We start from the raw sequence: 26,682 nt of genomic DNA, 5'->3' as shown, positions 1-26,682 counted from the left end.
AGCATTTACCTGTGATATATGTTTGTTTGTATGCCCCTGCCACCTACCCTAGATCTTTCTTCTTCTCCACATCTCTTCCTTGCTACTGTGCACCTCTACCTTTCTTAAGAGAAAAAAGGGCAGTTGTTCCAAAAAAGTAAAAAAGGGCAGTTGTTCCAAAAAAGTAAAGCCATCTTCCATCCCCACTTATCTATCCTTCATGTTGACCTTTGTACAGTCCTCTATTTGCCTTTCTCCATTTCTGCTTTTTCTATCCCCCCTGTCCCTAAATTTATATAATGAATTACCTTGCTACTATTTTGCAGTGTCCTTGAATGATCTATAGGCACTTTGTTTCATGTGTAAATGCACACAGAGTCACGCACACAAGCTCCTTACTGCTTTCCCTTCAGGCCACGTGACCACTATAGCACAGTCCATGTAAGAGTGTGGTTACTATCATTAGCACAATTGACTTTTGACCCCCTCCAGCTCTGTCTTCAGCATGATGGCCCTCTGCATGCTATCTTGCATTAATAATCAGCATTGCACCACACTGGGCAATGCAGTGCACCTTATTTACCTCTGATATGCAGCATTATAAATCTTTCTGAATACCCTTTATAAAATACAGCATATCTATAGCTTCACCTAGAAAAATGAAGATGATAACAGCAGAATAACAGCACTGACTGGAAGTAAAACATTAATTTGAATTAAGAAACACACAAAAACTAAACAACAAGCCAAATAATGTTATTAGATGGTGGAAATATCTGATTGGTACATTCAGTTATAGCCTAAAGCAGAAGATCTGATGGCTAAACTGCATAGCTGGGTTTATTCAGATAGGTAGGTAGACAACCAAACAGTAGCACTGTTTTAACTGTAGGTATAAAATACAAACAAAAGAATCTCATGGGTGTTCATGTCCTTATAGCTGCACATTAGCAACCCTCTCCAACAAAGACAAAAAACATTATTGTTTCTTACAAGGACAGTGTCACTTTAAGGAAAGTAAAAGCTTATTTCCCATGTAGCTGCATGCCACATGGTATAATAACAGGAAAGGGGGAGTACTGATCTCTGTTATTAGGTTACTGAAGCTCAAAAGAGAAAGCATTGGGTTGAAAGGATGGCAGCTAGGAAGCATAAGTTGTCTGAGGATTTAGCTGAAGATCTATTGTGTTCTGTTTGTCTGGATTTGTTTAATGACCCTGTAATGCTGGTATGTGGCCATAACTTCTGCAAATGCTGCATTGATAAATTCTGGGACTGTGATAAGATTCCCTCCTGTCCTGAATGCAGAGAGGAATTTCCAGCTAAAAAGTACACTGTTAACAGGCCGCTCCGTAAGATTGCTCAGACTGTTAAATCACAGCCAAATGAGGAAATAGGAAAGGCACCCCAGGAGTACCAGAAAAACTTGTGTGGGGAGGGATTGTACAACTGCTTGGAACACAAAGAGGCCCTGAAATTGTTCTGCAAGGAAGATGGAACTCCCATGTGTGTCATCTGTATGGTATCATCCAAGCATAAAGAGCACTCCTTCCTACCCCTGCAGGAAGCAGTTAACATGTTTCAGGTGAGCTAGGTTTTTAATACATTTTGGAACAAAGTAATATTGGCAGGCCTTGGTTTGGGCTGTTTAAATTTACTTTTCTCATGACCGTTAGATTGATTCTAGGGTAAGTGAACTAGGTTATCCTGGCCCATCTTATTAACATGAAAACAGCAGAATAAAGGAAAGGTGAAAGATGTTTGGTATTTTACAATTCACCACATGACCATAGTTTTGCTTTTTTTGATAACCTGAAAATTTGTTAAGGAACAATATGAAATGGGCTGGGTTTGACTCTAGTGAATAAGTTACACCTATAAATTTAAAAACTAGGTGTAGCAGTTGAAAAGTAACGTTGAGACAGTAAGTAACACCATTATTTCCTTTAGCTATAGCCTTTGGAGCAAGACATGCCACACGACTGCCTGACATACTGACAAAACTACTTGCTGACACAATTTTACTTTAACTAGCTAGCTGTTAGTTGAATTTTATTAGTTGATTTTGTTAATGGATATTTAATTACTGTATCTTTAGTTGCAAATAAGATACTGAGGAGACTGGCAGAAATGTAACTAAATATATATTTAAATGTCTGTAAGAAAAGAATGTCTAGTTAAACTGACAGTTTACAGAGGATTGTCTTCAAATAGCCAACACATTTGTGCATAGATTTAAATCGTCAAGTAGTTTGTCAGCAGTACGTAATTTAAACAAGTTGATTGCATATCTCTCAAATGTCCAGATTTTTCCTTCATATTTTTGGTCTGTTCCTCATAAAATTTGTGATTTTTCTGACAAATCACTGGAATGGTTTCAGGACTGATGTCACTAAATAATGATTTCAGACTTCATATAATCCAGAAAAATGCATGTCTAGACAAATACTGTAATTCTAGCAACTTTCTGAGTTTATAAGAGCTATATTTAAAATCTGAGCCCTTGTGCCCTGTTTCTGTCAGGGTTTGTTCAGATTTTTGTGCCAAGAGGTTGAGAGGAATGATAATAGTGAATGCCCTTTAGCATAAGCTCACAATTTAGTAGGAAAGAAATTGCAACATGACATTCAATTGGAAAAACACAGAATGTCATTTAAAACTGTGTCTCTGTTATAACTCGGCAACATCATTTTTCTAGTCCAGTATGGAAAATTCTGGGTAAAATTTTGTTACGCAAGGCCTGCATAGAAAAGGTCTTACTGTTAATCTAAAGGCTTTTCAGTCATTTTTATATAAACTTTTTGGTAACTCAGGTTTGGTCGCATCAGATAAGTTACAAAAAAGATTGATTTCAGTCTTTGTAATCACTGCATTCTAGTTAAATGGTGGTCATTTAATGGATGTCCGTATAACGTGATGGTCAATAGAAAGTTTGAGATAGGTTATGGTGACCCATAAGTTTCTTCAGGTTTTGCTTACTAAGGTATGGACTGGATGTGTGGCTTGCACCTGTCACCCCTGGGCTTCCGGATATTGGCCAAGGCTCTTGCCACCCCCATAGTGCCTTTTTTAGGCAAGGCTCAAATGACAAACCTACCTCCCTAGAAAACACAAGTGGAAAAAAACTAAGGGTAATGCTGCTCAATGCCAGAAGTCTAAACCTCAAGATGCACGCTATCGAAGCCCTCCTCAGTATGGAGAACATCGATGTCTGTGCAGTGACTGATACCTGGTTCAAGGCTCCTGAGAGCACCCCAGCACTATCAGGTTTTACCTCCTATCATGCTTTCTGGCCCCAAAACTTGGACCGAACCACAAAAGGAGGGAGAGTATCCATATTCATCAAAGATACCCACACCTCCAGGTTAGTGGCAATGCATGAAGCATCGGAGACCATCCAGGTGCAACTAACCATAGGCAAAACTGCCTTACAGTTTGTAGCATGCTACAGACCACCCTCTCAAACTCAGGAACCCCACACAGCCTTCCTGAAGACACTGGAGAGTATGAATGTCTCTCCAAATACCATCATTTTGGGAAACTTCAACTACCCAAACATAGACTGGGAACATTACTCAAGCCCCAACACCCTAGCCCAAGGGTTCCTAGAATTCATAAACTCAAATGCAATGGAACAACTAGTCACCATTCCCACAAGAGGAGACAATATACTAGACCTGATCATCACAAACATGGGGACAAAATGCTCCACACCGGAAGTATATCCCTCTTTGGTAAGATCAGACCATAATTTAATCTCACTGGAAATCCACATCCCGCCCCCACCCCCTGCACAAAAGACCACAGTGAAGAACTTCTGAAAAGCCAACTTCACACTTCTTAAGACTGAAGTGGTATACTTCAAGGCCCCTGGGCCAGTGGAAACCATAACCCACACTGCTGAATCCTTTGCAAATGCCTTCTACGGGCACCTTCAAGAATGCATGGATCATGCAATCCCAAATAAAACCAAGACCCATTCCCCCAAAAGCAGGCGCCCGGTCTGGTGGACCCCAGCCATAAACAAACTTTACAACAGGAGGAGGAAGTTACTACATGACAGAGCAAAATCCCTAAAAGGGAAGGCATCTCTGATCAGTACTAGGAAAAACTACGATCACTCATAAAATCATCCAAGGCCAACTTTGAGAGAAAAACCGCAAAAGACACAAAATACAATCACAAGGCCTTCTTTAGCTATGTTAGAAACCTGGGTGGAAACTCCCAGATATGCTCAGAGTTAGTCCAAAATGACACAAAATAAACTGAACCCACTGACATTGCCAACATTCTGGCAGACAGGCTCAGTGCAAATTTCTCCCCAAAAGGAGAAATAACTATCCCAGCAGAGTGTAGCCTCCCTAACATCTCAGATGCCCAGGTGAGAGCCACCCTCTCTAAAGCTAAAAACACAGCATCAATGGGACCGGACGGTGTCCCGGGCTGTGTGCTACATAAACTCCAAGAGGAACTAAACCCACACATAAGACTGCTGTTTAATCTTAGCCTTACTACAGGATATGTACCCAAAGAGTGGCGTACGGCAACAGTGGTCCCACTTCACAAAGGCGGTGCTTCTACAGACCCTGGAAATTACTGCCCCATAAGATTGACGAGCCTGGTCTGCAAAGCTATGGAGAGGATCATTATGGTACTCCTAAACAAAGACATTGGGGACCTACAGACATTGGATCCTACCCAATTTGGCTTTGTCAAGGGCAGATCCTGCCTTTTGAACTTGGTCGACTTTTTTGAAATGGTCACTAAGGCCATTGATGAGGGTAAGGCAGTTCACACAGCCTACCTTGACCTTGCAAAAGCCTTTGACACAATACCCCACTCGGGCATCATAGACAAACTCACCAGCTTAAATGTAAACCCATATGTCACAAGTTGGGTTGCAAACTGGCTCAAGGACAGAACCAACAGGGTCAGAGTTGCTGGAGCTATCTCAGACTCGAAGCCAGTCACAAGCGGTGTCCCACAGGGCTCAGTCCTGGGACCCCTCTTGTTCAGCATTTATTTTTCCGAGGTACAGGCAAACCTAGGAGGATTGTGGCTGACAAAGTTCACAGATGACTGCAAACTGGGCGCCATAATTGATACTCCAGCGGACACAAACATCCTTCAGAGAGGCCTGATAGAAATGGATAATTGGTGCCAGAGCCATGGCCTTAAGCTGAACGCCAAAAAATGTTAGTCATACCCTTTGGGAAAAACAAGGTACCCACAAATTACCACATAGGTGGCAATCCATTAAGTACAGAAGAGGTAATCGGGGACCTAGGGACCCAGGTTGACAGTAACCTCTCATTTGACACTCACATTGCCAAAGTGGTTAGGAAGACCTTCTATATTGCCCACCTTATCATGAAGGGTTTCACATCTAGATCAAGAGAGGTCATTGTGCCCCTGTACTCTTCTCTTATCAGGCCAGTGATTGAGTACAATGCCCCATTTGGGATGTATCTCATCCGACACCTGCAGCAGTTGGAAAGACCCCAAAAGTTCCTCACCAAGAGGATAAAGGGTCTTAAACATATGTCATATGATGCCCGACTGAAAAAAAACTCCAGCTCTATTCAGTCGCATACTGCCTACTCAGAGATGATCTGTGCCTGACGTACAAGGCCATGTCCAGTCCGGAATTAATGGACATGCTCCACCTCAGAAAATCCAAATCCATCAGAGCCATGAGAGCAAGAGACTTAAACCTCAACACAGAAATAAATAGGACGTGCTGGAGGGACAGATTCATAACCCAGAGGCTCCCTACACTCTGGAACAGAATCCCAATCCATGTTAGGCAGAGCCCCTCACTAACTCTATTCAAGAGAAATCTTGACGAGTGGATGGGAGATCGTAGGTTTACCCCAGAGGTCATCTCTGTGTCACTACTAGACAGAGGCACAGTAAACTAAACCCTAAAAGGGTGTAGTATGCTCATCCTAAGGGGTGGTGAAAGCCACACACACTCTGGCTAGGCTTATAAATGCCCTAGGGCAGATAGCCTAGTACGAACCTATTAAACATTTTAATATCACTTTATCATTCCATAGAAAGTTCCCAGTTTCAAGAGTACCTGATGTCCCCAGCCTGAGTTGGTAATTTAGTTTCTCATATAAAACATAGATGTTAAAAGATGGACTAGCAGAATAGGTGCATGGTTATAAGTTCTTTGTCACTTCAGACTTGATTTCTTTGTCACTTCAGCATCATCAGGCAACTTTAGTGTTAATCTGTATGCCATTTACCCTTTATGCACTATGTATACTTGTATGGATTGTAAACTCACAGAAGTATTTCACGTATTGTAACTATCGACTATAATATCAGGTGCGTGAGACATCCATTGCAACATCTGAAACATATTTTGATACGTACTGTATATCATACAGCACTTATTGTTTGTGGCAATTAGCTTATACTAACAATGAACACTTTAATCACATTAACTAACATTAATACATGGAAACATATCGGTACAGACAGTGCATATTACCAGCCTACAAAAAAGGAAATGTATTACAATTGGTATAATGGTTAAGGTGTTCAACACGCACACACACACTTTGAAAGGGAAATTAACTAGGCTTAAAACAGCCCAAACTGTGAATATGTAACATTAGCAACCATAAGTTATGTATAGAACCCTTTATATTCCAATTTAATATTATACTGCATTCATCTATTTTTATTATCTTAAAATAGTTTATTATCTAATATATGATGTGGTATGTTTACACTCTGAAACTGGAGGGGGTGGGAGACAACCTTGGCAGTTTTCTGATGTCAAAAAGGTGCTTAATAAAGCTTAAGTAAGTTTTAAATTGTTAATTTCTAGTCTCACACTGGAGCTTAACAGCTAATGTTTGCCATCGTTGAACAACAGATGGTAAAATAGCCTTAAAAGCAGCTGTGGAAAAAATTACTGTCTAACTGTTTGTTTATATCTACTCGGGATCCAGAGGGTCAGAATGCCAAGATCCAGGAATATGTTCTGTGGTGTTCACACACAAACAATTCCTCTTATACCCATCAGCATTGTTTGTGGAAGTCCAGTACGTCCATTGTGACAATTCAGCCTTAAAGGAAAACTCCACCTTAGAGCTCAAAAAACATTTTTTTGTTGTATCTTTGTTTTTGAGCTATTTCAATGCATCAAAATCACACTTTTTTTTTAACAGTTTTAATGCGTTTCTCTCAGAATGGCGGATGGGGCCTGGTTTGGTAATGTGATCTTGGTTTCTTGCTTTCATTCCTTCTTCCCAGAATACATGTCAAGTCCTCTTTATATGACTTGTGCTCAATGCAAGGAAGTGGTGCTGTTTTCTCATGCCATTAAGACTGAATGGCAGGACTGTGAAGCACTGTCATCTAAACACACCTCCTGTAGCAGAGCTACTTTTATGTTTCCCTGACTGAGCCTCATTAACGTGTCTGTCAGAGCTTGTTCTATGCTATAAATAGCTGTTGGCTACTTGCAGCAAAAGAAAGTAGATAAAAACAGGTTTTTTGTAAGAGGAGTCTTTTGTAGTCCTAAAAGATTTGACAAACTCTCCCCCACACTCTTGTGCCAAGGTGTGAAAACTCTCACTGCAGTGAATGATTTACAAGTGACAAGTAGTAGGACTCTACACTTTGTCTGATACTTCCCAATGCCCTCGGTGGGAGGATTTTTCTATCATGAATGATGCAGAATTAAAATGTGCTTTACCTAGTTCCTTAATTATTTCTGTCATGTTCACCCTCCTTTTTTTCTATTTCATTTATGGAAAGTGAACTGGTCCCAGGACCCCCTTCAGCCACGGCTACATTGGCAAAGGTAATAACAAGTATTAAATGCAATTAGCAATACAAAGAAAAACAAATACTGACACAAACACTGTCTTGGTCAATGTGTGACAGTGACCAAGTAAATCATTGAGCAGTGTTTACTAGAATCTATGCATTAAAGCTATGTTGTTTATTATAAATGATTTATTGTATATACAGATATTTATTTATATATATATATATATATATATATATAATACTTACTCACTATATATTATAAGCCTAGCACTTGTTCTCAATACTTCTCTACTAAGTAAGCACTCTCGTACTAAGTAAAGAAGTAAAGCACTACATCTGCTTACCACCCCTGTGAATATCCACTCCCCTTAAAGGTACAGCACTCTCCTATACTGTTCTAGCATGTCGAGTGGTAGATTACTGGCGTCCTCTCCAGTTCAGCTGGTCAATCTGGGTATCTTGAGACAATGCTACAATTGTCTCATGTACACAGAAAACCCTCTCCTCCTCCCAACAAACACAAATACATGTGAGAGATGCAACTATATAGCCAAACTGGAGGCTGAACTCTCTCAACTCAGGGCTGGCATGACCAGACAGGAGGAGATGGTAACCACACACACAACAATCCCAGTCCCACATAGACCTACCACAACTGCAAACCAAACGCATAAAAACACAAAGACATACTCTGAGGCTCTAATAAAAAACTTACCAAAACAACAGAGGCTCCCAAAGCAGATATCCAAAAATCCACCACCTCAAAACAAAACACATGCAACACATACTTAAATAAATCGGTGTGTCAACCAATCACAGCCCTTAAGGCCAAACACCATGCCTAATACACTAGTAATAGGTGACTCTATAGTCAGACACACTGATGTCCCGCTGACCAGGCTGAACAAGGAGAGGGTGACTGAGCTGTCTATCGGGAGCTAGGATCCGCCACATATAACACACGCATTCAAGTCACTCCAAAGCAAGTACAAATATGACTCCATTGTCCATGCTGGCGTGAATGACTGGAGATGTACCTCCCTGGACTACATGAAAAGAGACATAGAGGAGCGCTCCGATTATGTAGCCCAGGCTGGTATGACCCTGAGCAGCATCTTGCCCTCACCAAGAATGATACCACAATACAAAGACAAGATGATCAGCTTTAAACATTGGCTCAAGTACTGGTGTCATTCTAGGGGGATCCAATGTCTGTCTGTCTGGGATGACATGTTGGACAAGCCACGCTGCTTCGCAAGGGATGGCTTACACCTGTCGCCACTGGGCTTCCGGATATTGATTAAGGCTCTTGCCACCCCCATAGTGCCTTTTTTAGGCAAGGCTCAAAAGACAAACCCACCTCCTTAGAAAACAAAAATGGAAAAAACTAAGGGTAATGCTGCTCAACGCCAGAAGTCTAAATCTCAAGATGCAGGCACTCTATGCACTCCTCAGCATGGAGAACATTGACGTCTGTGCAGTAACTGAAACCTGGTTCAAGGCTCCTGAGAGCACCCCAGCGCTACCAGGCTATACCTCGTACCATGCTTTTCGGCCCCAAAATCCGGGCCGAACCACAAAGGGAGGGGGAGTGTCCATATTCATCAAGGACACCCACAGCTCCAGGTTAGTAGCAACACATGAAGCATCAGAGACCTACAGGTGCAATTAACAATAGGCAAAACTGCTATACAACTGGTAGCATGTTACAGACCACCCTCCCAATCTCAGGAACCCCACTCAGCCTTCCTGAAGACATTGGAGGATATGAATGTATCACAAAATACCATCATACTGGGAGACTTCAAATACCCAAACATAGATTGGGTACATTATTCTAGCCCTAATACCCTAGCCCAAAGGTTCCTGGAATTCATAAATTCAAATGCACTGGAACAACTAGTCACCTCTCCCACTAGGGGAGATAATATACTAGACCTGATCATCCCAAACATGGGGACAAAATGCTCCACACTGGAAATCTACCCCTCACTAGTGAGATCTGACCACAAACTAATCACCCTGGATAATACATATCCCATCTCCACCCCCAGCACAAAAGACCACAGTGAAAAACTTCTCAAAAACAGACTTCACTCTTCTTAAGACTGAGATGGTATCCTTTAAGCCCACTGTGCCAGTGGATACCACATCCCACAATGCCGAATCCTTCACAAATGCTTTCTATGGACATCTCCAAGAATGCATGGATCATGCAATCCCAAATAAATCCAAGTCCCTCTCCACCAAAGGCAAACATCCTGTCTGGTGGACCTCAGCCATTAACAAATTGTATAACAAAAGAAGGAAGCTACTGCACGTCAGAGCAAAATCCCATGAAGGGAAGACATCTCTGATCAACATTAGCAGAAAACTACGTTCTCTCATAAAAACATCCAAAGCCAACTTTGAGATAAAAATCGCTAAGGACACTAAAGATTACCACAAAGCCTTCTTCAGCTATGTTAGAAACCTAGGCGGAAACCCTCAGATATGCTCAGAGTTAGTTCACAACAACAAAAAATACACTGAACCCACAGATATTGCCAACATTCTGGCTGACAGGTTCAGTACAAATTTCTCCCCTCCCTCACCCCCAAAAGAAGAAATACTTATCCCAGCTGAATATAATCTCCCTGTCATCTCAGATGTCCAAGTGAGAATCACCCTAAACAAAGCTAAAAACACAGCATCAATGGGACCTGACGGTATCCCAGGTTGCGTGTTACGTGAACTCTAAGAGGAGCCAAACCCACACATAAAAATGCTATTTAACCTTAGCCTTACTTCAGGATATGTACCTGAACACTGGCGTACAGCAACAGTGTTCCCACTCCACAAAGGGGGTACCTCTACAGACCCTGGGAACTACCACCCCATAAGCTTAACCAGCCTGGTCTGCAAAGCTATGGAAAGAATCATTATGGAACTCATAAACAGAGACATAGGGGACCTACAGACACTTGACCCCACCCAGTTCTGCTTTGTAAAGGCAGGTACTGCCTTTTGAACCTGGTTGACTTTTTCGAAACAGTCACTAGAGCCATAGATGAGGGCAAAGCAGTCCATACAGCCTACCTGGACTTGGCTAAGGCCTTCGACACAATACCCCACTCAGGCATCATAGATAAGCTCAGCAGCTTAAACGTAAACCCTTATGTCACTAGATGGGTTGCAAACTGGCTAAAGGACAGAACCCATAAAGTTAAAATCACTGGAGCAATGTCAGACTCAAAGCCAGTCACAAATGGTGTCCCACAGGGATCTGTCCTGGGACCCCTCTTGTTCGGCATTTATTTCTCAGATGTTAAAGCAAACATGGGAGGGTAGTGGCTGACAAAGTTCGCAGATGACTGCAAACTAGGCACCATAGTCGATACACCAGCAGACACATACATCCTACAAAAAGGCCTCACAGAAATGGACAAGTGGTGCCGGAGTCACGGCCTTAAACTAAATGCCAAAAAATGTATAGTCATCCCCTTTGGGAAAAACAAAGTACCCACAAATTATCACATAGACAATTATCACATAGACAGCAACCCACTGAGTATGGAAAAAAGTAATCGGAGACCTAGGGACCCAAGTCGACAGCGTCCTCTCATTTGACACCCGCGTTGCCAAAGTAGTTAGAAAAACATTCTACCTTGCAAACCTCATCATGAAGGGATTCACATCCAGATCCAAGGATGTCATTGTACCCCTATACTCCTTCCTCATTAGACCCATGATTGAGTACAATGCCCCATTTGGTATGTACCTCACCCGGAATTTGCAACAGCTGGAGAGACCACAAAAATACCTCACCAAGAGGATCAAGGGTCTCCAACATATGTCTTTTTCTGCCAGACTAAAACTTCAGCTCTGTTCAGTATCATACTGCCTGCTCAGAGGTGATCTCTGCCTGACGTACAAGGCCATGTCCATCAGGATCTGATGGACATGCTCCACCTTAAAAAAATCCACATCCATCAGGACCACGAGAGCTAAAGAGTTAAACCTCGGCACAAGTATGAATAGGACATGCTGGAGGGATAGATTCATAATCCAGAGGCTTCCTATGCTTTGGAACAAGATCCCAGTTCGTATTAGGCAGAGCCCCTCACTGGCTCTCTTCAAGAGAAATCTTGATGAGTGGATGGGAGATCGTAAGTTTACTCCAGGGGTCACATCTGTGTCACTGCTAGACAGGGTCACAGTAAACTAATTCTATTATATAAGGGGACCTTCATTGTGTCACTACTAGACAGAGGCACAGTATTCTAATTTTATTCTGTACATTATTTTACCATTTCATGGCATGACAAAAGCCACATCACTATGGCTAGGCTTACAAATGCCCCAGGGCAGATAGCCTAGTATTATACTATGAAACTATTAGTGTGTGTATGTACATTTATTTATTTTTATATAAATATATATATATACACACATATATACAGATCCCCGAAGCAGGAATCACCGAGCATACTTAACCGAAAGTGCTGTTCAGCAAAGCAGCACTTTCTGATAAGTGTGCTTGTTGTGCCGGTTGTACTACAGTGCGGATAAGAGAAAATTCCCTTTTCCCCAATGTAGTGTGACCTCAGAGTGAGGAATATTAAAGTAGGGAGTGTGGACTGTGCAGGAGGGGCTTGCCCCCCTACATAGAAGTAGGTTTAATGTGTTTTAATTTTATTTATTTATTTTAAACATACTTTACCGTAAGCGCTTTTCGGTGAAAGTGGTTTTGGTAAAGTATGTTCAGTGATAATGGATTTGGACATTTGATCTTTTGATTAAAAAGTCCTAGATCTAATATATTTAACACACAGTGTGTATGTGCATAAAGTACATGTGTACAAAAGCATATGAGCGTGTGGGTGTGTATGCATTGACACACAGTCAAATACTTCTGAGTTCCGTTTCTTAGTATTTTTAATGCAAGGGCACATAGTGGCAATTCAGCTGTATATTATGGTTGCCACAAATTGTCACATTTTCTTTGTGGACTACAAAATGCTCACGCATAACAATGGAAGGACTGATTCAAAGTTGCTAGGAATATCTTACAATGGCTATGTATGCATTAGATATGCCCCCCCCCCGGAAGGATGTCAGAAAAGCATAAAAGACCTTTTTATGAACAGCATCAGTGCGCCTAGTTGATAGGGTTGCCACCTGACTCTCTCTCTCTCTCTTGCAGTTCTGGCCTGTGTGTGTGTGTTTGGGGGGGGGGGGGACTTGAAAATGGTAAATGCATTGATACTTTGTAAGAAAAAATATTTTCTGACTTTTTCTAAATGTCACAAATATTTGATACTACATTTAGGTTATCTTAACAACATATAAACTTTTTTATAAATAACATTTAAAGCTTAGCATTTCAGTACTATGTTGTGTAAGTTTGTCAGAAGAGGTGACAACTGCCTTTAACATAATTTTCCCATGAACTAGGCCTGTGAGCCCCCTCAGATCAGCTCTTTCATGCTGCAGTTCTTTTTGTTCAGAGTTCAGTCCAGATGGGTACTGCAAAACTTTTGCATTGCTAGGGTGAGCAGCTTCAGATGTTCATAGGTAGTTTAGTAGGCATGTAGTCCAGCAGACCATTAAGGAACCCTAGCCCAAATTTCCCATTGCCCCAAAATACTATGGTTAAGTGACTTGCTCAAGGTCACACTGAGGGAACTGAACCTTGTGCCAGCGGAAGTAGATTCATGTACTGTAAGCTCAGGGGCATTGTATTTACAAGCTGAGCTACATCAGCAGTCCACTGCTGATCACCATTAGCTGTTGAGTCACTTAATGTTGTTCCAGAATGACATTTTATTTCCATTCACTGAATGAGAATATTCTAAACCTGTTCGGGACAAGTTGCTGTTGGGCAGAATCCCATCAGCATTGCTAGGACGGGGCCAAGTGTAAGCAGCTTTGGGTGCAAAGTACTAGGGAGCATGAGCAGAGATGCTAATTGGTCTTCAGTTTGAACCGCAAATTAGAATATCGGCATTTGAATTAGCCTCACTAAAGTGCTTTGTGCTCCATGTGTCATGAACTGTAGCAGTTGCTTGCTACATTTGTAGCAAGCAGTTGGCTACCATGTAAAAGGAAAGAAGAATGTTGTTGTTGTTGATGTTTTTGATACTCAGTGTAGTGTTGAGAGAGGGAACAGTACCAGAATAGTTGGCTGCACCTCTGAATTATGCTGCTGACTGGAAAGTGAATTCTGAAGTCAGTGTTACAGCAATTTTTAGAAGTAGTCAAATGTTAGCTAATGAGTGAATGAATACTGTGAAGGGTGTCTGCTGGAATATTCTGGTTAGATATGAAGGTGTCTGCTATGGGTTTGTAGGTCAGTATACATGTAAATAGAGTTCTGCTGTGTCCTATGGGAATCCATGCTTTTGGTGGTATTAAGGCAGTAATTCTCCTTGCAGCGTGAATTTTTCACAAATCTGCAAATATTGTTGAGTGGGAAAGGGAAGTGGAAGTGGGATCGATTAAAACATTTTCTAGGGTTTGGTCAACAGTCTGTTTTTCCTAGTGTTAATTATGCTTATTTGGCAAACTCCTTGCTCAGTAGAAAGTCCTAATGGTTTCATGCAGTTTTTTAAGGACATTGTGTCCACCTCCAACACTGGCCAGTCTTGGAGCCAAATATATTTCCCAATACATGCCTGATATTGCAGTAGTACACGGACTGGCATGTTTATGCTTCAGAGAGCAGTCATTATGTAGTGTCTTTTACAGGTATGAACTGTCAGACCTTTTTTTAAGATGACACTCACTCAAAAAAAAAAAAAAAAAAACCCTGAGGCAAACTAAACTAGTTTACTATGTTTGCTAGCTTCTTGTTAAATCATGGGTTAATGTCAACTTATAAGACCCTGTAAGTTGTCAGAGTGCCAGACTGTTACATTATTAGCACAGCGTGGGTTTGTATGGTGGGTGAAGAAAATAAAAGATGATGTACAGGAGACGCAGGAGTGAGCTTTGAAGAGCACCTGTCTTCATTGGGACATGATTGACAGCAGACCTAGGAGTGAGCTTTGAAAAGTGCCTGCATTCATTTGGACATGAGTAGAACAAAGACTTTAAATACCTTGACTAAGATGCAGGTAAATTATTCTAGGGCCATACATGCTTAGTTCCTTTGTGATATGCAATCCCACTCCTTTGTATAATTGATGTGAAATGTCCACTTATTTTACTGTCAGCCAGCCTTTTGTATATATTGGTGAATAAGAACAGCGATTACAGTTTTCCTGTGATCATTATGGAAACCATGTTGGGTTGCAGAGAAGAGAACATGGGTTTTGAGATGTTTGCCTCCTCCCCGGTTGCAGGTGGATGGCTAGGTCAGTGTCCGAATCATCTTAACTCATTGTCGCCCTGCCATTTTGTGTATTCCATTGGGATCACCTGACATAGAGAGATACAATTCTGAGTATGACCCAGGGATTCTGAATTTGCTTAGTCACCTAGGCACTACAGGTGCAGATCAGGCAAGGGAGAGTTCTGATGAGATGGGATCTGCTTACCTGTTCCAGAGTGAGACAAGTAGACCATGTATCTCGGCATATTCTCTGCAAGGAGACCCTGGAGAAGACTAGATACTACAGGATGCTGTCTCAAAGGAGCAGGGCAATTGAAAATGCCATCTGTGAAGGTGTGGATGTATTTTGCAAAGCCCCATTTTATCCCCAGTCCTTGGAACAGATGGGCATGTAGGACCAATATAGGGTCTAAAGAGAATACAGTTACCCAACATGATTGAAAAAAAAAACACTTCAGGTTTGCTTGACCCTCACTTGGGGAATAAATGTGATGAATAGTTCTCACAACAGGGAGCAAAAGAGTCTAAGGTGGGGTGTGTCCATATTCATTAAGGATATCCACACCTCCAGGCTAGTTGCTCAGCATAATGTATCCGAGGTTATCCAAGTGCAACTAACTCTTGGCAAAACTGCAATCCAAATTGTAGCTTGCTACAGATCCACCACCCCACCCCAGGATTCCCACTCCTCTTTTCTTGATGTACTGGAAAATATTAGGGTTCAACAAAACACTCTAATGGGTGACTTCAACTACCCCACTATTAACTGGGAAAACTACTCGTGTACCAACTCCTTAGCGCAACGCTTTCTGGAATTCATAAACTCCAATGTCTTAGATCAACTTATCCACACCCACACTATGGGCAACAATATCCTAGACCTAGTCATTACCAACATGAGTGACCGGTGTTCCACACCTGAAGTCAACTCCTTGTTGGTCCAATCCAACCATAAGCTAATCACTCTTGATATCCACATCCTACCCCCACCCCCCATTAAGAAAACCACAGTAAAAAATTTCTCCAAAGCCAACTTCATGCTTCTTAAGACAGAAGTAGTGAACTTCATGACACCCATGCAGATGGACAATACAGTTACGACTACTGAATCCTACACAACTGCACTTTATAAGCACCTACATGAGTGCATGGATCGTGCTATCAAAAACAGAACCAAGACGCTATCCTCCAAAAAAAAAAGGAAGCCAATCTGGTGGTCCCCTGCCATAAACAAACTGTACAACAGAAGTAATAAACTGTTGCAAAAAGAGAGTAAAATCCTATGAGTGGAGGAGCTCCCTGGTCAGCCTCAGTAAGAAGGTGAGATCCCTTTTATATGATCCTCCAAAGCTAGCTACAAAAATAAAATTGCCACTAATTCCAAGGACAACCATAAAGCATTCTATAACTATGTCAAGAATCTCAGTGGCAACACCCAGATCTGCTCTGAGTTACAGCACAAAGGCACAAAAATTACAGAACCAACTGATATTGCCAACATCTTGGCAGATGGGTTCAGTGCTAATTTTATCCTCCCCCTCACCCCCTAAAGGGCCCATATCTATACAGGAAGAATTCAGAGTCCCTGTAATCACAACTATGCAGGTGAAATCTGCACTCTCTCTAAAGAAAAAAACACAGCATCCATGGGACTGGACAACATCCCAGTCTGCGTTTTACACAAACTTCAGAATGAACTGGCTCCTCACTTAAGCACCATGTTCAATAATAGCCTTGCATCAGACTTTGTGGCCACTGAATGGCACACAGCAACAGTTATCCCACTCCACAAAGGGGGAGCCACCACTGATCCCAGGAACTATAGACCTATCAGCCTGATGAGCCTGGTCTGCAAGGCCATGGAACGTATCATCATGGAACTCCTAAACAAAGACATTGGTAACCTCCAAACTCTGGATCCCACCCAGTTCGGGTTTGTGAAAGGCAGATCATGCCTCCTGAACCTGATCAACTTCTTTGAGGCAGTCACCAAAGCTGTAGATGAGGGTAAGGTGGTTCACAGAGACTATCTTGACCTCGCCAAGGCTTTCGACACCATCCCCCATTCTGGAATTATAGCTAAACTCCATAAACTAGGCATAAATCCCTACATCATAAGATGGGTTGCCAACTGGCTCACTGACGGAACCCACACTGTAAAAGTTGCAGACTCCAAATCTGACCTCAAACCAGTGACAAGTGGAGTACCACAGGGTTCCTTCCTGGGACCGCTCCTGTTAGCCTGTACTTCAGAGAAGTAGATACCAAACACAGAAGGCCTCCGGCTAACGAAGTTCACAGATGACTGCAAACTAGGAGCCATAGTCAAGTCCCCAAATGATGTGAACATCCTACAGAAGGGCCTCTCTGAGACAGATGCCTGGTGTCAGAGCCATGGCCTCAAGCTCAATGCCAAAAAGTGCAGTGTCATCCCCTTTGGTAAACTCATAGGCAGCAATCTACTTAACACCGAATGCGTGATATGAGACCTTGGGACCCAGGTGGACAGTAATCTCTCCTTTGATAGTCACATTGCCACAGTAGTCAGGAAGTCCTTTTACGTGGCACACCTCATCATAAAAGGGTTCTCATCCAGGAAAAAAGAGGTAATCGTTACCTCTACTTGACACTCATTGTACCCATTATAGAGTACAGCACCCCTTTTGGAATGTACCTCACAAGACATCTGCAGCAGCTGGAAAGGCCACAGAAGTACCTCACAAAGAGGATTACTGGACTCAAACAAATGCCCTACACTGACCATCTCAAAAAACTCCAGCTTTACTCCATACCATATCGCCTACTCCGAGGTGGTCTCTTGTTAACATATAAAGCTGTGTCAAACCCAGAGCTGTTGGACATGCTACACCTAAAGAAATCCCAATCCCTCCGAGCTACACGCTCTAGGGACCTAAACCTTGTCACCACAATAAACAGGACATGCTGGAGGGATAGATTCCTATCCCAGAGACTTTCCATACTCTGGAACAGGCTACCCATCTATGTCAAGCAAAGTTCTTCATTAGCACTCTTCAAGAAAAATCTTGATGAGTGGATGGGAAATAGGAAATACACCCCGGGGATTACTTCTGTGTCTCTGCTCAACAGTGGCACAGGAAAATAACTTTCTTGGGTGGCATAAGCCAGGGAACCTTGTTGGCTAGGCTTACGTAGGCCCTTGGGCCAACAGCCTAGTACCTACCTATGAACCTATGAGGATGCATTGTAGACTGGCAAACATGTTTGCATGCAAAATGTAAACTATATAATGTCTGTCTGTCCTTTTATTTCTGCTGCTTTTTGTCTTTACTCCCTGTTTTTAGTAGCAGCATAAATAAAATCCATATACATTAAACCAATGCTTCTCACTACCCTGGGTATGTTTCTTGGGCCTGACTTATCTTCTCATTCCACTGAGCCTCCTTAAGGTTTAGCTAATTTACTGAGAGCTCAGACACCCCAGGACCATCTCTGTCCATTGTACCTCCATATGTAAAAGGTTCTGCTCCTTCTCCCACTGAGGCAGGCAGCAACACAGTCTCTGTGTCCGCTTCCTTACCAAGGAAGCAGGGCGCACTCCATTGTTTTTAAGATTCTTCCCTACTTTTACTCCAAATCACAAGCCTTTTCCATTTTATTTGTTGTTGTTTCTCATACTCTTTTCTTATGCAATTTCCCAATCATGGGTAAATGGGTCTTTATTTCCTTATTTATCCACTTTTCCTATTTTACTGGTGGTTTCTGTATCTTTGGTTAAGTTTATCCCTATTTTGGTCTTTGTATGTCCTCTAGGTTGTGTGCATTCCCTAGTAATGTTTTTCCTCTATGCTTTTTTGTACATGTCTGTGTATGAACCTGGGGTTCTTGTTTCAGCACCAGTGCTTTGGGCAGTATCCATTCCCATAGCACTGTCCCCCTCTCACTCACTCCATAGATCCTCTGAAGAATCTAAATCCTTTGTGATTACATCATGGGTGTAGTAAGGTAACACAGCACCCAGTTAGATGGGCTTGACAAACTGGTTTGAATTTTAGCTGGGCTAACTGGGGACATCATCTTTTCTCTATTAATGGTACACTACTATGGACCTTGTGGAGTGTCTTTAGTTTACATGGGTACTGTGTGTGTGGGGGGGGGATTCCCAGGCTCAGAAAACTTAGAGGAGGGGGAGGGTAGGAGATGGGCCACACATGGACAGTCAACTAAAAAAAAAAGTTACATACACTTACACAAAATGGAGAGCATATATGCAAATATAAATGCGTGCGTAAGTAAATGCATATCTCAGCCTGTGCTCACCACAAAATTATTATTGTAAAGCACTTTTCCCAATTCTGGTAATAAAGTGAAGGGATTCCTCAGATCTCACTAAGCTAGCGTGTACCAGTGTGGTAGTTTGTACTATTGATCATACATAGGAGGTTACTAGGCTATTGACCCAAGGGTCGTTTTAAGCTTAGCCTATTGCACATCATATTTCAAGAGAAAGTCCTAGTGGATACCTATGATGATGATGATGATGATGATTGTTGTTATTGTTATTATTGTTGTTGTTGTTGTTGGTAATGACTGCCCAAGTCCAAGAGGATGTAGGAGGTATTCCTTGCAAGAATTTGCAGTTTCCCATCCATTCATCCAGGCTCCTTTTGAACAGAGTCCTAGAGGTGCTCTGTTTAACATTAATTGGCAGTCTATTCCAGGGACGTGGCAACCTCTGTGAGATAAATTTGTCTCTCCAGCATGTCCTGTTTTAAATCGTTCCTGGAGTGAGTAATTCTAGTCCCATTTGACTTACGGCTGCGCAGCAACTTCATCAGGTTAGGATCAGAGATTGCTCTGTAAGCCAGACACAAGTCTCCTCCAAGCAGCCTATATGCTACTGAGTACAGTGACAAAGATGTCAGTCTGTCTGTGCAAGTCATGTGCTGAAGACCCTGGATCTTAGTTAAAAATTTCTGGGATCTCTCCAGTTGCTGTAGGTGCCTGGTATGGTACATACTGAAGGGGGAGTTGTACTCTGTTATGGGCCTAATAAGGGATGAGTATAGGGGGTTATAACCTCTTTTTTTCTCTTAAGGCTATGCCTTTGCTAATCCAATGTGCAATGCAGAATGCCTTTCTTACTACAGTGAACACATGGTGTTCAAAGTTTAGGTCACAGTCTACTTGTGTGCCCAGATCCCTCGCTACAGTATACGTACTTATGGTATTGTTTATTTGATAGTTAGTAGGGACATTGCTTTTACTGAAGGGGGTGGTGATGCATATCATAACTTTAACAATTCAACTTGACATTTAAATTAAGCAAATATAATTAAGAGTTGAAATGGAATGAAATCTAACCTAAACTTCACGTACGTCTAGTACTAAATATAAAAAATTAAAATTTGAACTCTTGCATAGACATGAAATACTATAGCAATAAAAATACTTGTTTTAGTAAAAGTTGCTATGTTCAAGTTTTTCTAACTCGAGACTGCTCTTAATGTCCAATTGAGTTACATTTATATCTGTGTTGTGTGCGTAAATGTTATATAACTATTAACTAATCAAAAACCAATACTCAAAGTTCCCCCTAGCTTCAAGGAGGGCAATATAGGATAGACCTGGGGAGAATTTGAGGATGACTATCCAGTAATCTAGGACAAAGGTTAACTCTGAGGGAGTCTAAGGTGCCAGTGTGTTTTTGTTTGTTCATGAAGATTTACTTCCTTTAAAGTGGTGTTTGTGGAACAATTTGTTCTGTGAAGATGTAGGAGCTCAAAGGAGGTTGTATCATTTGTGGCTCAAAGATCACCAAAGACCTGTCTTGCTGTGAAGCCTGCTAAGAATTTTTAGGTCCCTGCTCTTTTTTTACCTAGGATTCTACTGAGGTCTGTCAAGCTGAATGATGTAATAATCTAATGAGATATTAGTTGAGGAAAATTAAGGCTTCCTTTTATCCAAATAAGATGACTTCAGAAATTCTGTGTGCCAGATAGATGTTCTGTAACTATCTATCAGGAGGTAATTAATCATAACTGTGATTTGGGCATCTGTACACACACACACACACACACACACACACACACACACACACTGGACATTTAGTATGGCGGTGTAGAGTAACAAGAAACATTGTTTCTCTCTCTGTGTCTCCAGTCCGGGTGTGGCAGACGCCCCAATATTTGCTTCTATGCTGTTGCCTTTGTAATTCATTTCACTGTCAAACAGGATCACCCTTCTTTATAGGTTTGACGTTTGGGCTGTTTTGCTGTGAGAACCCTTCTATTCAGCACTGACTTGGTACTCCAGAATCCATCCTACCCATTTGAAGTATTGGCACTGTTCAGCAAAATCGCATCAAATGTTGCAAAGACTCTTGCAAATTAAGCAAACAAGGTTTAAATGTTATTTTATGGTATCATTCCCAGCTGTTCATTGGAGGAGTATATTTGGTATGGCCTATATGGAAGGCTGCCAGCATTTACATACTAAGGGAGTTAATGCAAGCTGGGTTTAAACCAGGTTTTCACCTCTTTCAAAATTACGTGATGGGTTTCAGTTAGAACCACATGAGCAGTAATAACTCCTTGGTGAAGGTAAACTGCTGCTCATACTAGCCTGAGACACCTATTCCGAGAGCTCCATGATGTCTCTCTTCATATAGTCTAGGGAGGTACGGCTCAGGTCATTTACTCACACATGGACTATGACTGAGTCATATTGGTAATTGTGGTCCAGTGACCTAGTGCCTGCATAATGTGGTGGATCTTAACCCGTGATAAGCAACTGCCCATGACTCTCCTTAGTCTGATGAGAGGGATGATGGAGTCTCCAATGACTAGAATGTTGGAGTGTGTGGTGACTTGCCTTATGGGTTTAGAGTTAGAGCTACATCTCATGGAGCCTCTGTGTTGATGTCAATGTTGTTTTGAAAGGGCACATTTGGGCTGTTGAGGGTACTTGTGTCTTACTTTGTGCAAATAACACCACAAACCAAGAAAAATAACAAACAGGAGACAACGGAAACCTGGAAAAAGAGCTACTTCAATTACAGTACTCCTTGAAGGCTGAGGCCGAGACGTCAGAGAGATAGAACTTCTATATTAAAACGTGTTTGGTGAATCCTTTTGCTGTGTTTTTTCCATTTATTCTTGGTGCCTTTGTTGTTGCTGCTACTTCAATTACAATCTGAGCACCTTTGTCTGTATATTACCAACTTCATCAGAGATGCAATTCAATATACCACAGCAGTTAAATACACATTAACAGTCACATGATCCCTCCAACTGTTAACCAATTAAACACTTTTTTTCTCACACCACAAGGAAAATTAATACGATCCAGTATATACGTATGCATTTATTTAAAAACATAAGCTAAAATTTTATTTATTTTATTTATTTAACATTTGTTGACCGGGAAAGTCTGACTAGGTTCCACAGATCCTGTTTTCAGCAGAGGCCCGGGGAGAAACACTCCAGAACCTTTATTATTGTCTCTGCTTAACTAACCCATTACTGCTTTTAACTTTAGAATACTGTTAATAGAAATGTTCCAGATGTTGCAAGGGTCTGTAGATGTGTAACCTTTTCCTGATGCCTTGAATAGCAACCAGACCAATCGGGAATATTAAGCACAGACACTCACTCCCCAGCCAGAAATAGTCAGGAATCAATGAACGCTGCTCCTTTTCTCACCAGGAACAGAATCTAAGCACAAATTCCAAGCTGACTCCTAAAAAGCAGTCATTAGGCTTTCTGGTGATCAGCAGATCCCAGGAAATAGTCATTGTACTCCTCCTCTCACCAGGAGAAAACAGAAGCACCAGTTACAAGATGACCACTGAGAGGCAGAAAGTGTGCTTTCCAATAACTGGTGATCTTGCAATAGATGTTAAAAGGCCAGATGAAAAAAGTAGCATTGAGCAGCATTTAACCTTCTCCAAGAATGATGCCACAGTATGAACAATAGATGATTTGTAATAATTGTCTTAGTTTCTGGTGCCATTCTAAAGGAGTGCAGTATTTGTCAGCATGGAAGGAGATGATCAGCAGACCATGCTGCTTTGCCAGGGATGGTCTGCACCTCTCCCCTCTAAGCTTTTGAATATTAGCTGAAACATTGTCTTCCCCATAGTGCCTTTTATAGGCAATGCCAATGTGAAGGTACTTCCAACATGGCAAATCAAAACCAAGAAAATCTAAAGGTATTATTGTTCAGTGCTAGGAGCCTAAAAAAAAACCTCCACTCCCTGGAAGCTCTTTTTACCCTAGAGAATGCTGAAGTCTGTGCGGTCACTGATGTATGGTTTAAAGTACACATCAACAGTGCTAGGTTATAATGCCTTCCACACATTTAGGCCAGCTACTTCACAGGCAGGGACTGAAAGTGGAGGTGTGTCAATTTACACCAAAGGTAAATATACTCCAAGGCTGGTCAAACAGGACAATGCCCTTGAGCTGCTCCATGTTCAAATCACCATAGGCAAAATCCAGTACCACTTCCTTGCAAGCTATAGGTCCCCCTCTATGACCCAGGAAAACCATACCATTTATTTAAACTAGTTAGAAACACTAACCATCCAACCCAATACCATATTCATGGGTGACTTTAAATAAATGATTTTTATTGTGTATTAAAATCCGTTTCCTTGAAGTTGTTGGCTTGGTTTTATTTTGACTTTCATTATCCCACTATTTACTGGGAATTCTATACAACAGCAAATGTACAAGCACAGAGACTTCTGGATTTTGTAAACACCAACTCCCTGGACCCGGTAGTCAATACACCAACCAGGGGTGCAACCACACTGGATCTGGTCCACATTAATATGGAAGAGTGCTGCACACCCCTTACTGTAATGCGTTCCCCCTCTTAATGTCTGACCACAAAATAGTCTTTTTTTGAAGTAAAAAAAAAATCCTAGAATATTCAGGAACTATTCTAAGGCTACCTCCTGCTATTAGGTGAGAACCTGGCAAAATGTCAAGCCCCAGTACACCCTGAGAACACTACTGCCTATGCAGAAACCCTGTACAAGTATGTTAACAGCTGCATAGAGGCAGCTGTACCAACTACCTCAACATAACAGCCACCCTGGTTGAATCACAAAATCACATGGCAAAAATTAGGAGGTGCAGCACCCAGCAGGATAAAAGCACTGTCATCAAACTAAAACCACTCAGAGGACAAGTAAAGTCTTCCAAAGCCAATTTTGAGGTAAGTTTGGCCTCCCAGGCCAAGGACAACCACAAAGCATTCTTTAGCTATGTCTGCAACCTCAAAGGCAATTGTGTGCAGAGCTGATTTGTAAATAGAGCAACCTAATACTGAGCCAGAAGATATAGCAAACCTCCTGGCTGATAAATTAAGCTCCAACTTTACACCTCTCTCTCTCCCCCTCAATCTTCCTTCCAGAAATATTATCACATATAACTCCCCCTACCTTCCTTCCAGAAATATTATCACATATAACTCCCCCTACTATCACTAGGGAACAGGTCCTTAATGCTCTCCAAGAACACATCAATGGGTGCAGACACTATTCCAGGATGCCTTCTAAATAGCATGAAACATGACCTATTAGGGCCTCTGGAATTACTATTTAACTGTAGCCTCCAAACAGGCTTCATGCCTCACGAATGGAGAGCAGCAACAGTCATCCCTCTGCATATAGGTGGGGTACATACAGACCCTGGAAACTACAGACCCATAAGTCTCACTAGTGTTTATATGTAAAGCCATAGAAAGAATTATCATGGAGATGACCAGCAGACACTGGACCAAACCCAGTTTGGTTTTGTCAAGGGCAGGTCATGCCTACTTAACCTGGTGTACATCTTTGAGAAGGTCACCAAATCAATAGATGAGGGCAAAATCATTCACACTGCCTATCTTGACCTGGGCAAGGTATTTGACACAATATCCCTCTCTGGCATTGTTGATGATAAACTCAAAAGGTTAGGTACAAACCTGTATGTCACCCGGTGGATAGCCAACTAGCTTACAGACAGGACTCAGGAAGTCAGAATTGGGAAATCCACCTCTACAAAGAGGCCAATCACAAGTGGAGTCCCTCGGGGATCAGTCCTTGCACTGCTCCTTTTTTGGCATTTACTTCTCAGAAGTCAAGGCCAATGTCTGTGGTCTCTGGCTGATTAAATTTGCAGATGATTGCAAATTATGAGCTGTCATTGAGTCTCACACTGACACAAATGTTCTCCAGGAGGGGCTGACACAGACAAAAAAACTGGTGGCAAAGCCATGGACTAAAACTAAATGCCAAGAAATGCATAATAGTATCCTTTGGGAAGTCATGCATTCCTGGTAACCATCATATTGACAACACACCCCTTAGAGTTGACTCAGTAGTCGGGGACTGAGGGACACACATTGATAGTAATCTAGCCTTATGTCTACAGTGGTGAGGAAATCATTGTATGTTGCACAACTTGTAAACAAAGGTATGGCATCTGTGTCCAAAGTCATTATTCCACTGTATTCTGCATTCATCAGACCTATCGTTGAGTACAATGCCCCTTTTGGTATGTACCTAACCAGATATATCCAGCAACTGGAACATCCACAGAGGTTTCTTACTAAAAGAATACAGGGCATAAGTAATTATGTATTCTGTTTCCTACAGGCTTTTGAGGGGAGATCTATGCCTGGCATACAGGGCATTGTCAGACCCAAGTTTGATGGACCTCCTACATATCCACAAAACAAACAGTACCAGAATTGCCCATTATAAAGACTTAAATCTTGCCTGTGATATAAACAGGACCTGCTGGAGAGAGAGGTACGTATCCCAGAGATGAGCACATCTATGGAACAGGTTCCCCATCCATATGAAGCAGAATTCTTCCCTAACCCAATCCAAGTGCAATTTGGATAATTGGATGGGAAACTAGAAATTCATCCCTGGTTTGGCACCTGTCTCTCTAATGCAAACAGGTAACCTGTAAATGGTTTATCTCCCAGGCCCATGTTTATACTTATCAAGGGTATCATTGGGATGCATGACGAGGCTTAAAAAGACCTTGTGGTTGTTAGCCTAGTAAACACCTATGAACCTATTAACTCTAATATCATGTCAAACAAGGCCACGTGGTGACTATCCTCCCATATGGCAGTACTAATTAAAGTATTTTTATATGCTTGCTAGGCTGAGTCAAATGTACACTAGTTTATCACCTAGTTACTGACTCTAGAACACTGGGATCTTGGAGACTGGGAGCATCTCTTCTGGGGATGACTGATGTTAAAATATTTTATTAACATAGATCTAGGACATGTGCTGACCCATGGTCTTACCCCAGTTGCTATTGAAAAGGGAATTTCTCTTGTGTTTTTGTTTTGTATCTTAATTAAATACACATGATGTCAACTTACTTAATGTTCCCATTTTAGCAGCAAAAACTGTATTACCAAGGAGAGGAAGATGACAAACCTTCCAATTGCTGCAGATTTCCGTGTCGTACTAAATTAACTGAATATGCTGGAAATGAGTTCAAGAAACATTAAGTTAAGCAGGAAGGCTAAGGACAAGTGGTTACTTCTGCTGCACCGGGGCATAATTTATATCAGTCCTGATACGATACTAACAC

The 26,682-nt window shown here is 41.7% G+C and overlaps 1 protein-coding gene across 1 annotated transcript in view; it reads left to right on the top strand.

The window, feature by feature from the left end:
* The first annotated feature begins 1,064 nt into the window (after nt 1-1,064).
* Nucleotides 1,065-26,682, top strand: part of LOC122798677 (nuclear factor 7, ovary-like) — a 271,876-nt gene continuing 246,258 nt past the window's right edge. The window contains exon 1 of the mRNA XM_044067769.1: nt 1,065-1,564. Within this exon, the coding sequence (XP_043923704.1) occupies nt 1,115-1,564 (450 nt within the window). The 5' untranslated portion in view covers nt 1,065-1,114. The remainder of the gene's footprint in view (nt 1,565-26,682) is intronic.

This window comes from Protopterus annectens, chromosome 3.part1 (assembly GCF_019279795.1).
Source record: "Protopterus annectens isolate FY-2018-M chromosome 3.part1, PAN1.0, whole genome shotgun sequence".
Lineage (NCBI taxonomy): Eukaryota > Metazoa > Chordata > Ceratodontiformes > Protopteridae > Protopterus > Protopterus annectens.
The sequence above is the reverse complement of the archived record's forward strand: the minus strand, read 5'-3'. Positions and strand labels throughout refer to the sequence as shown.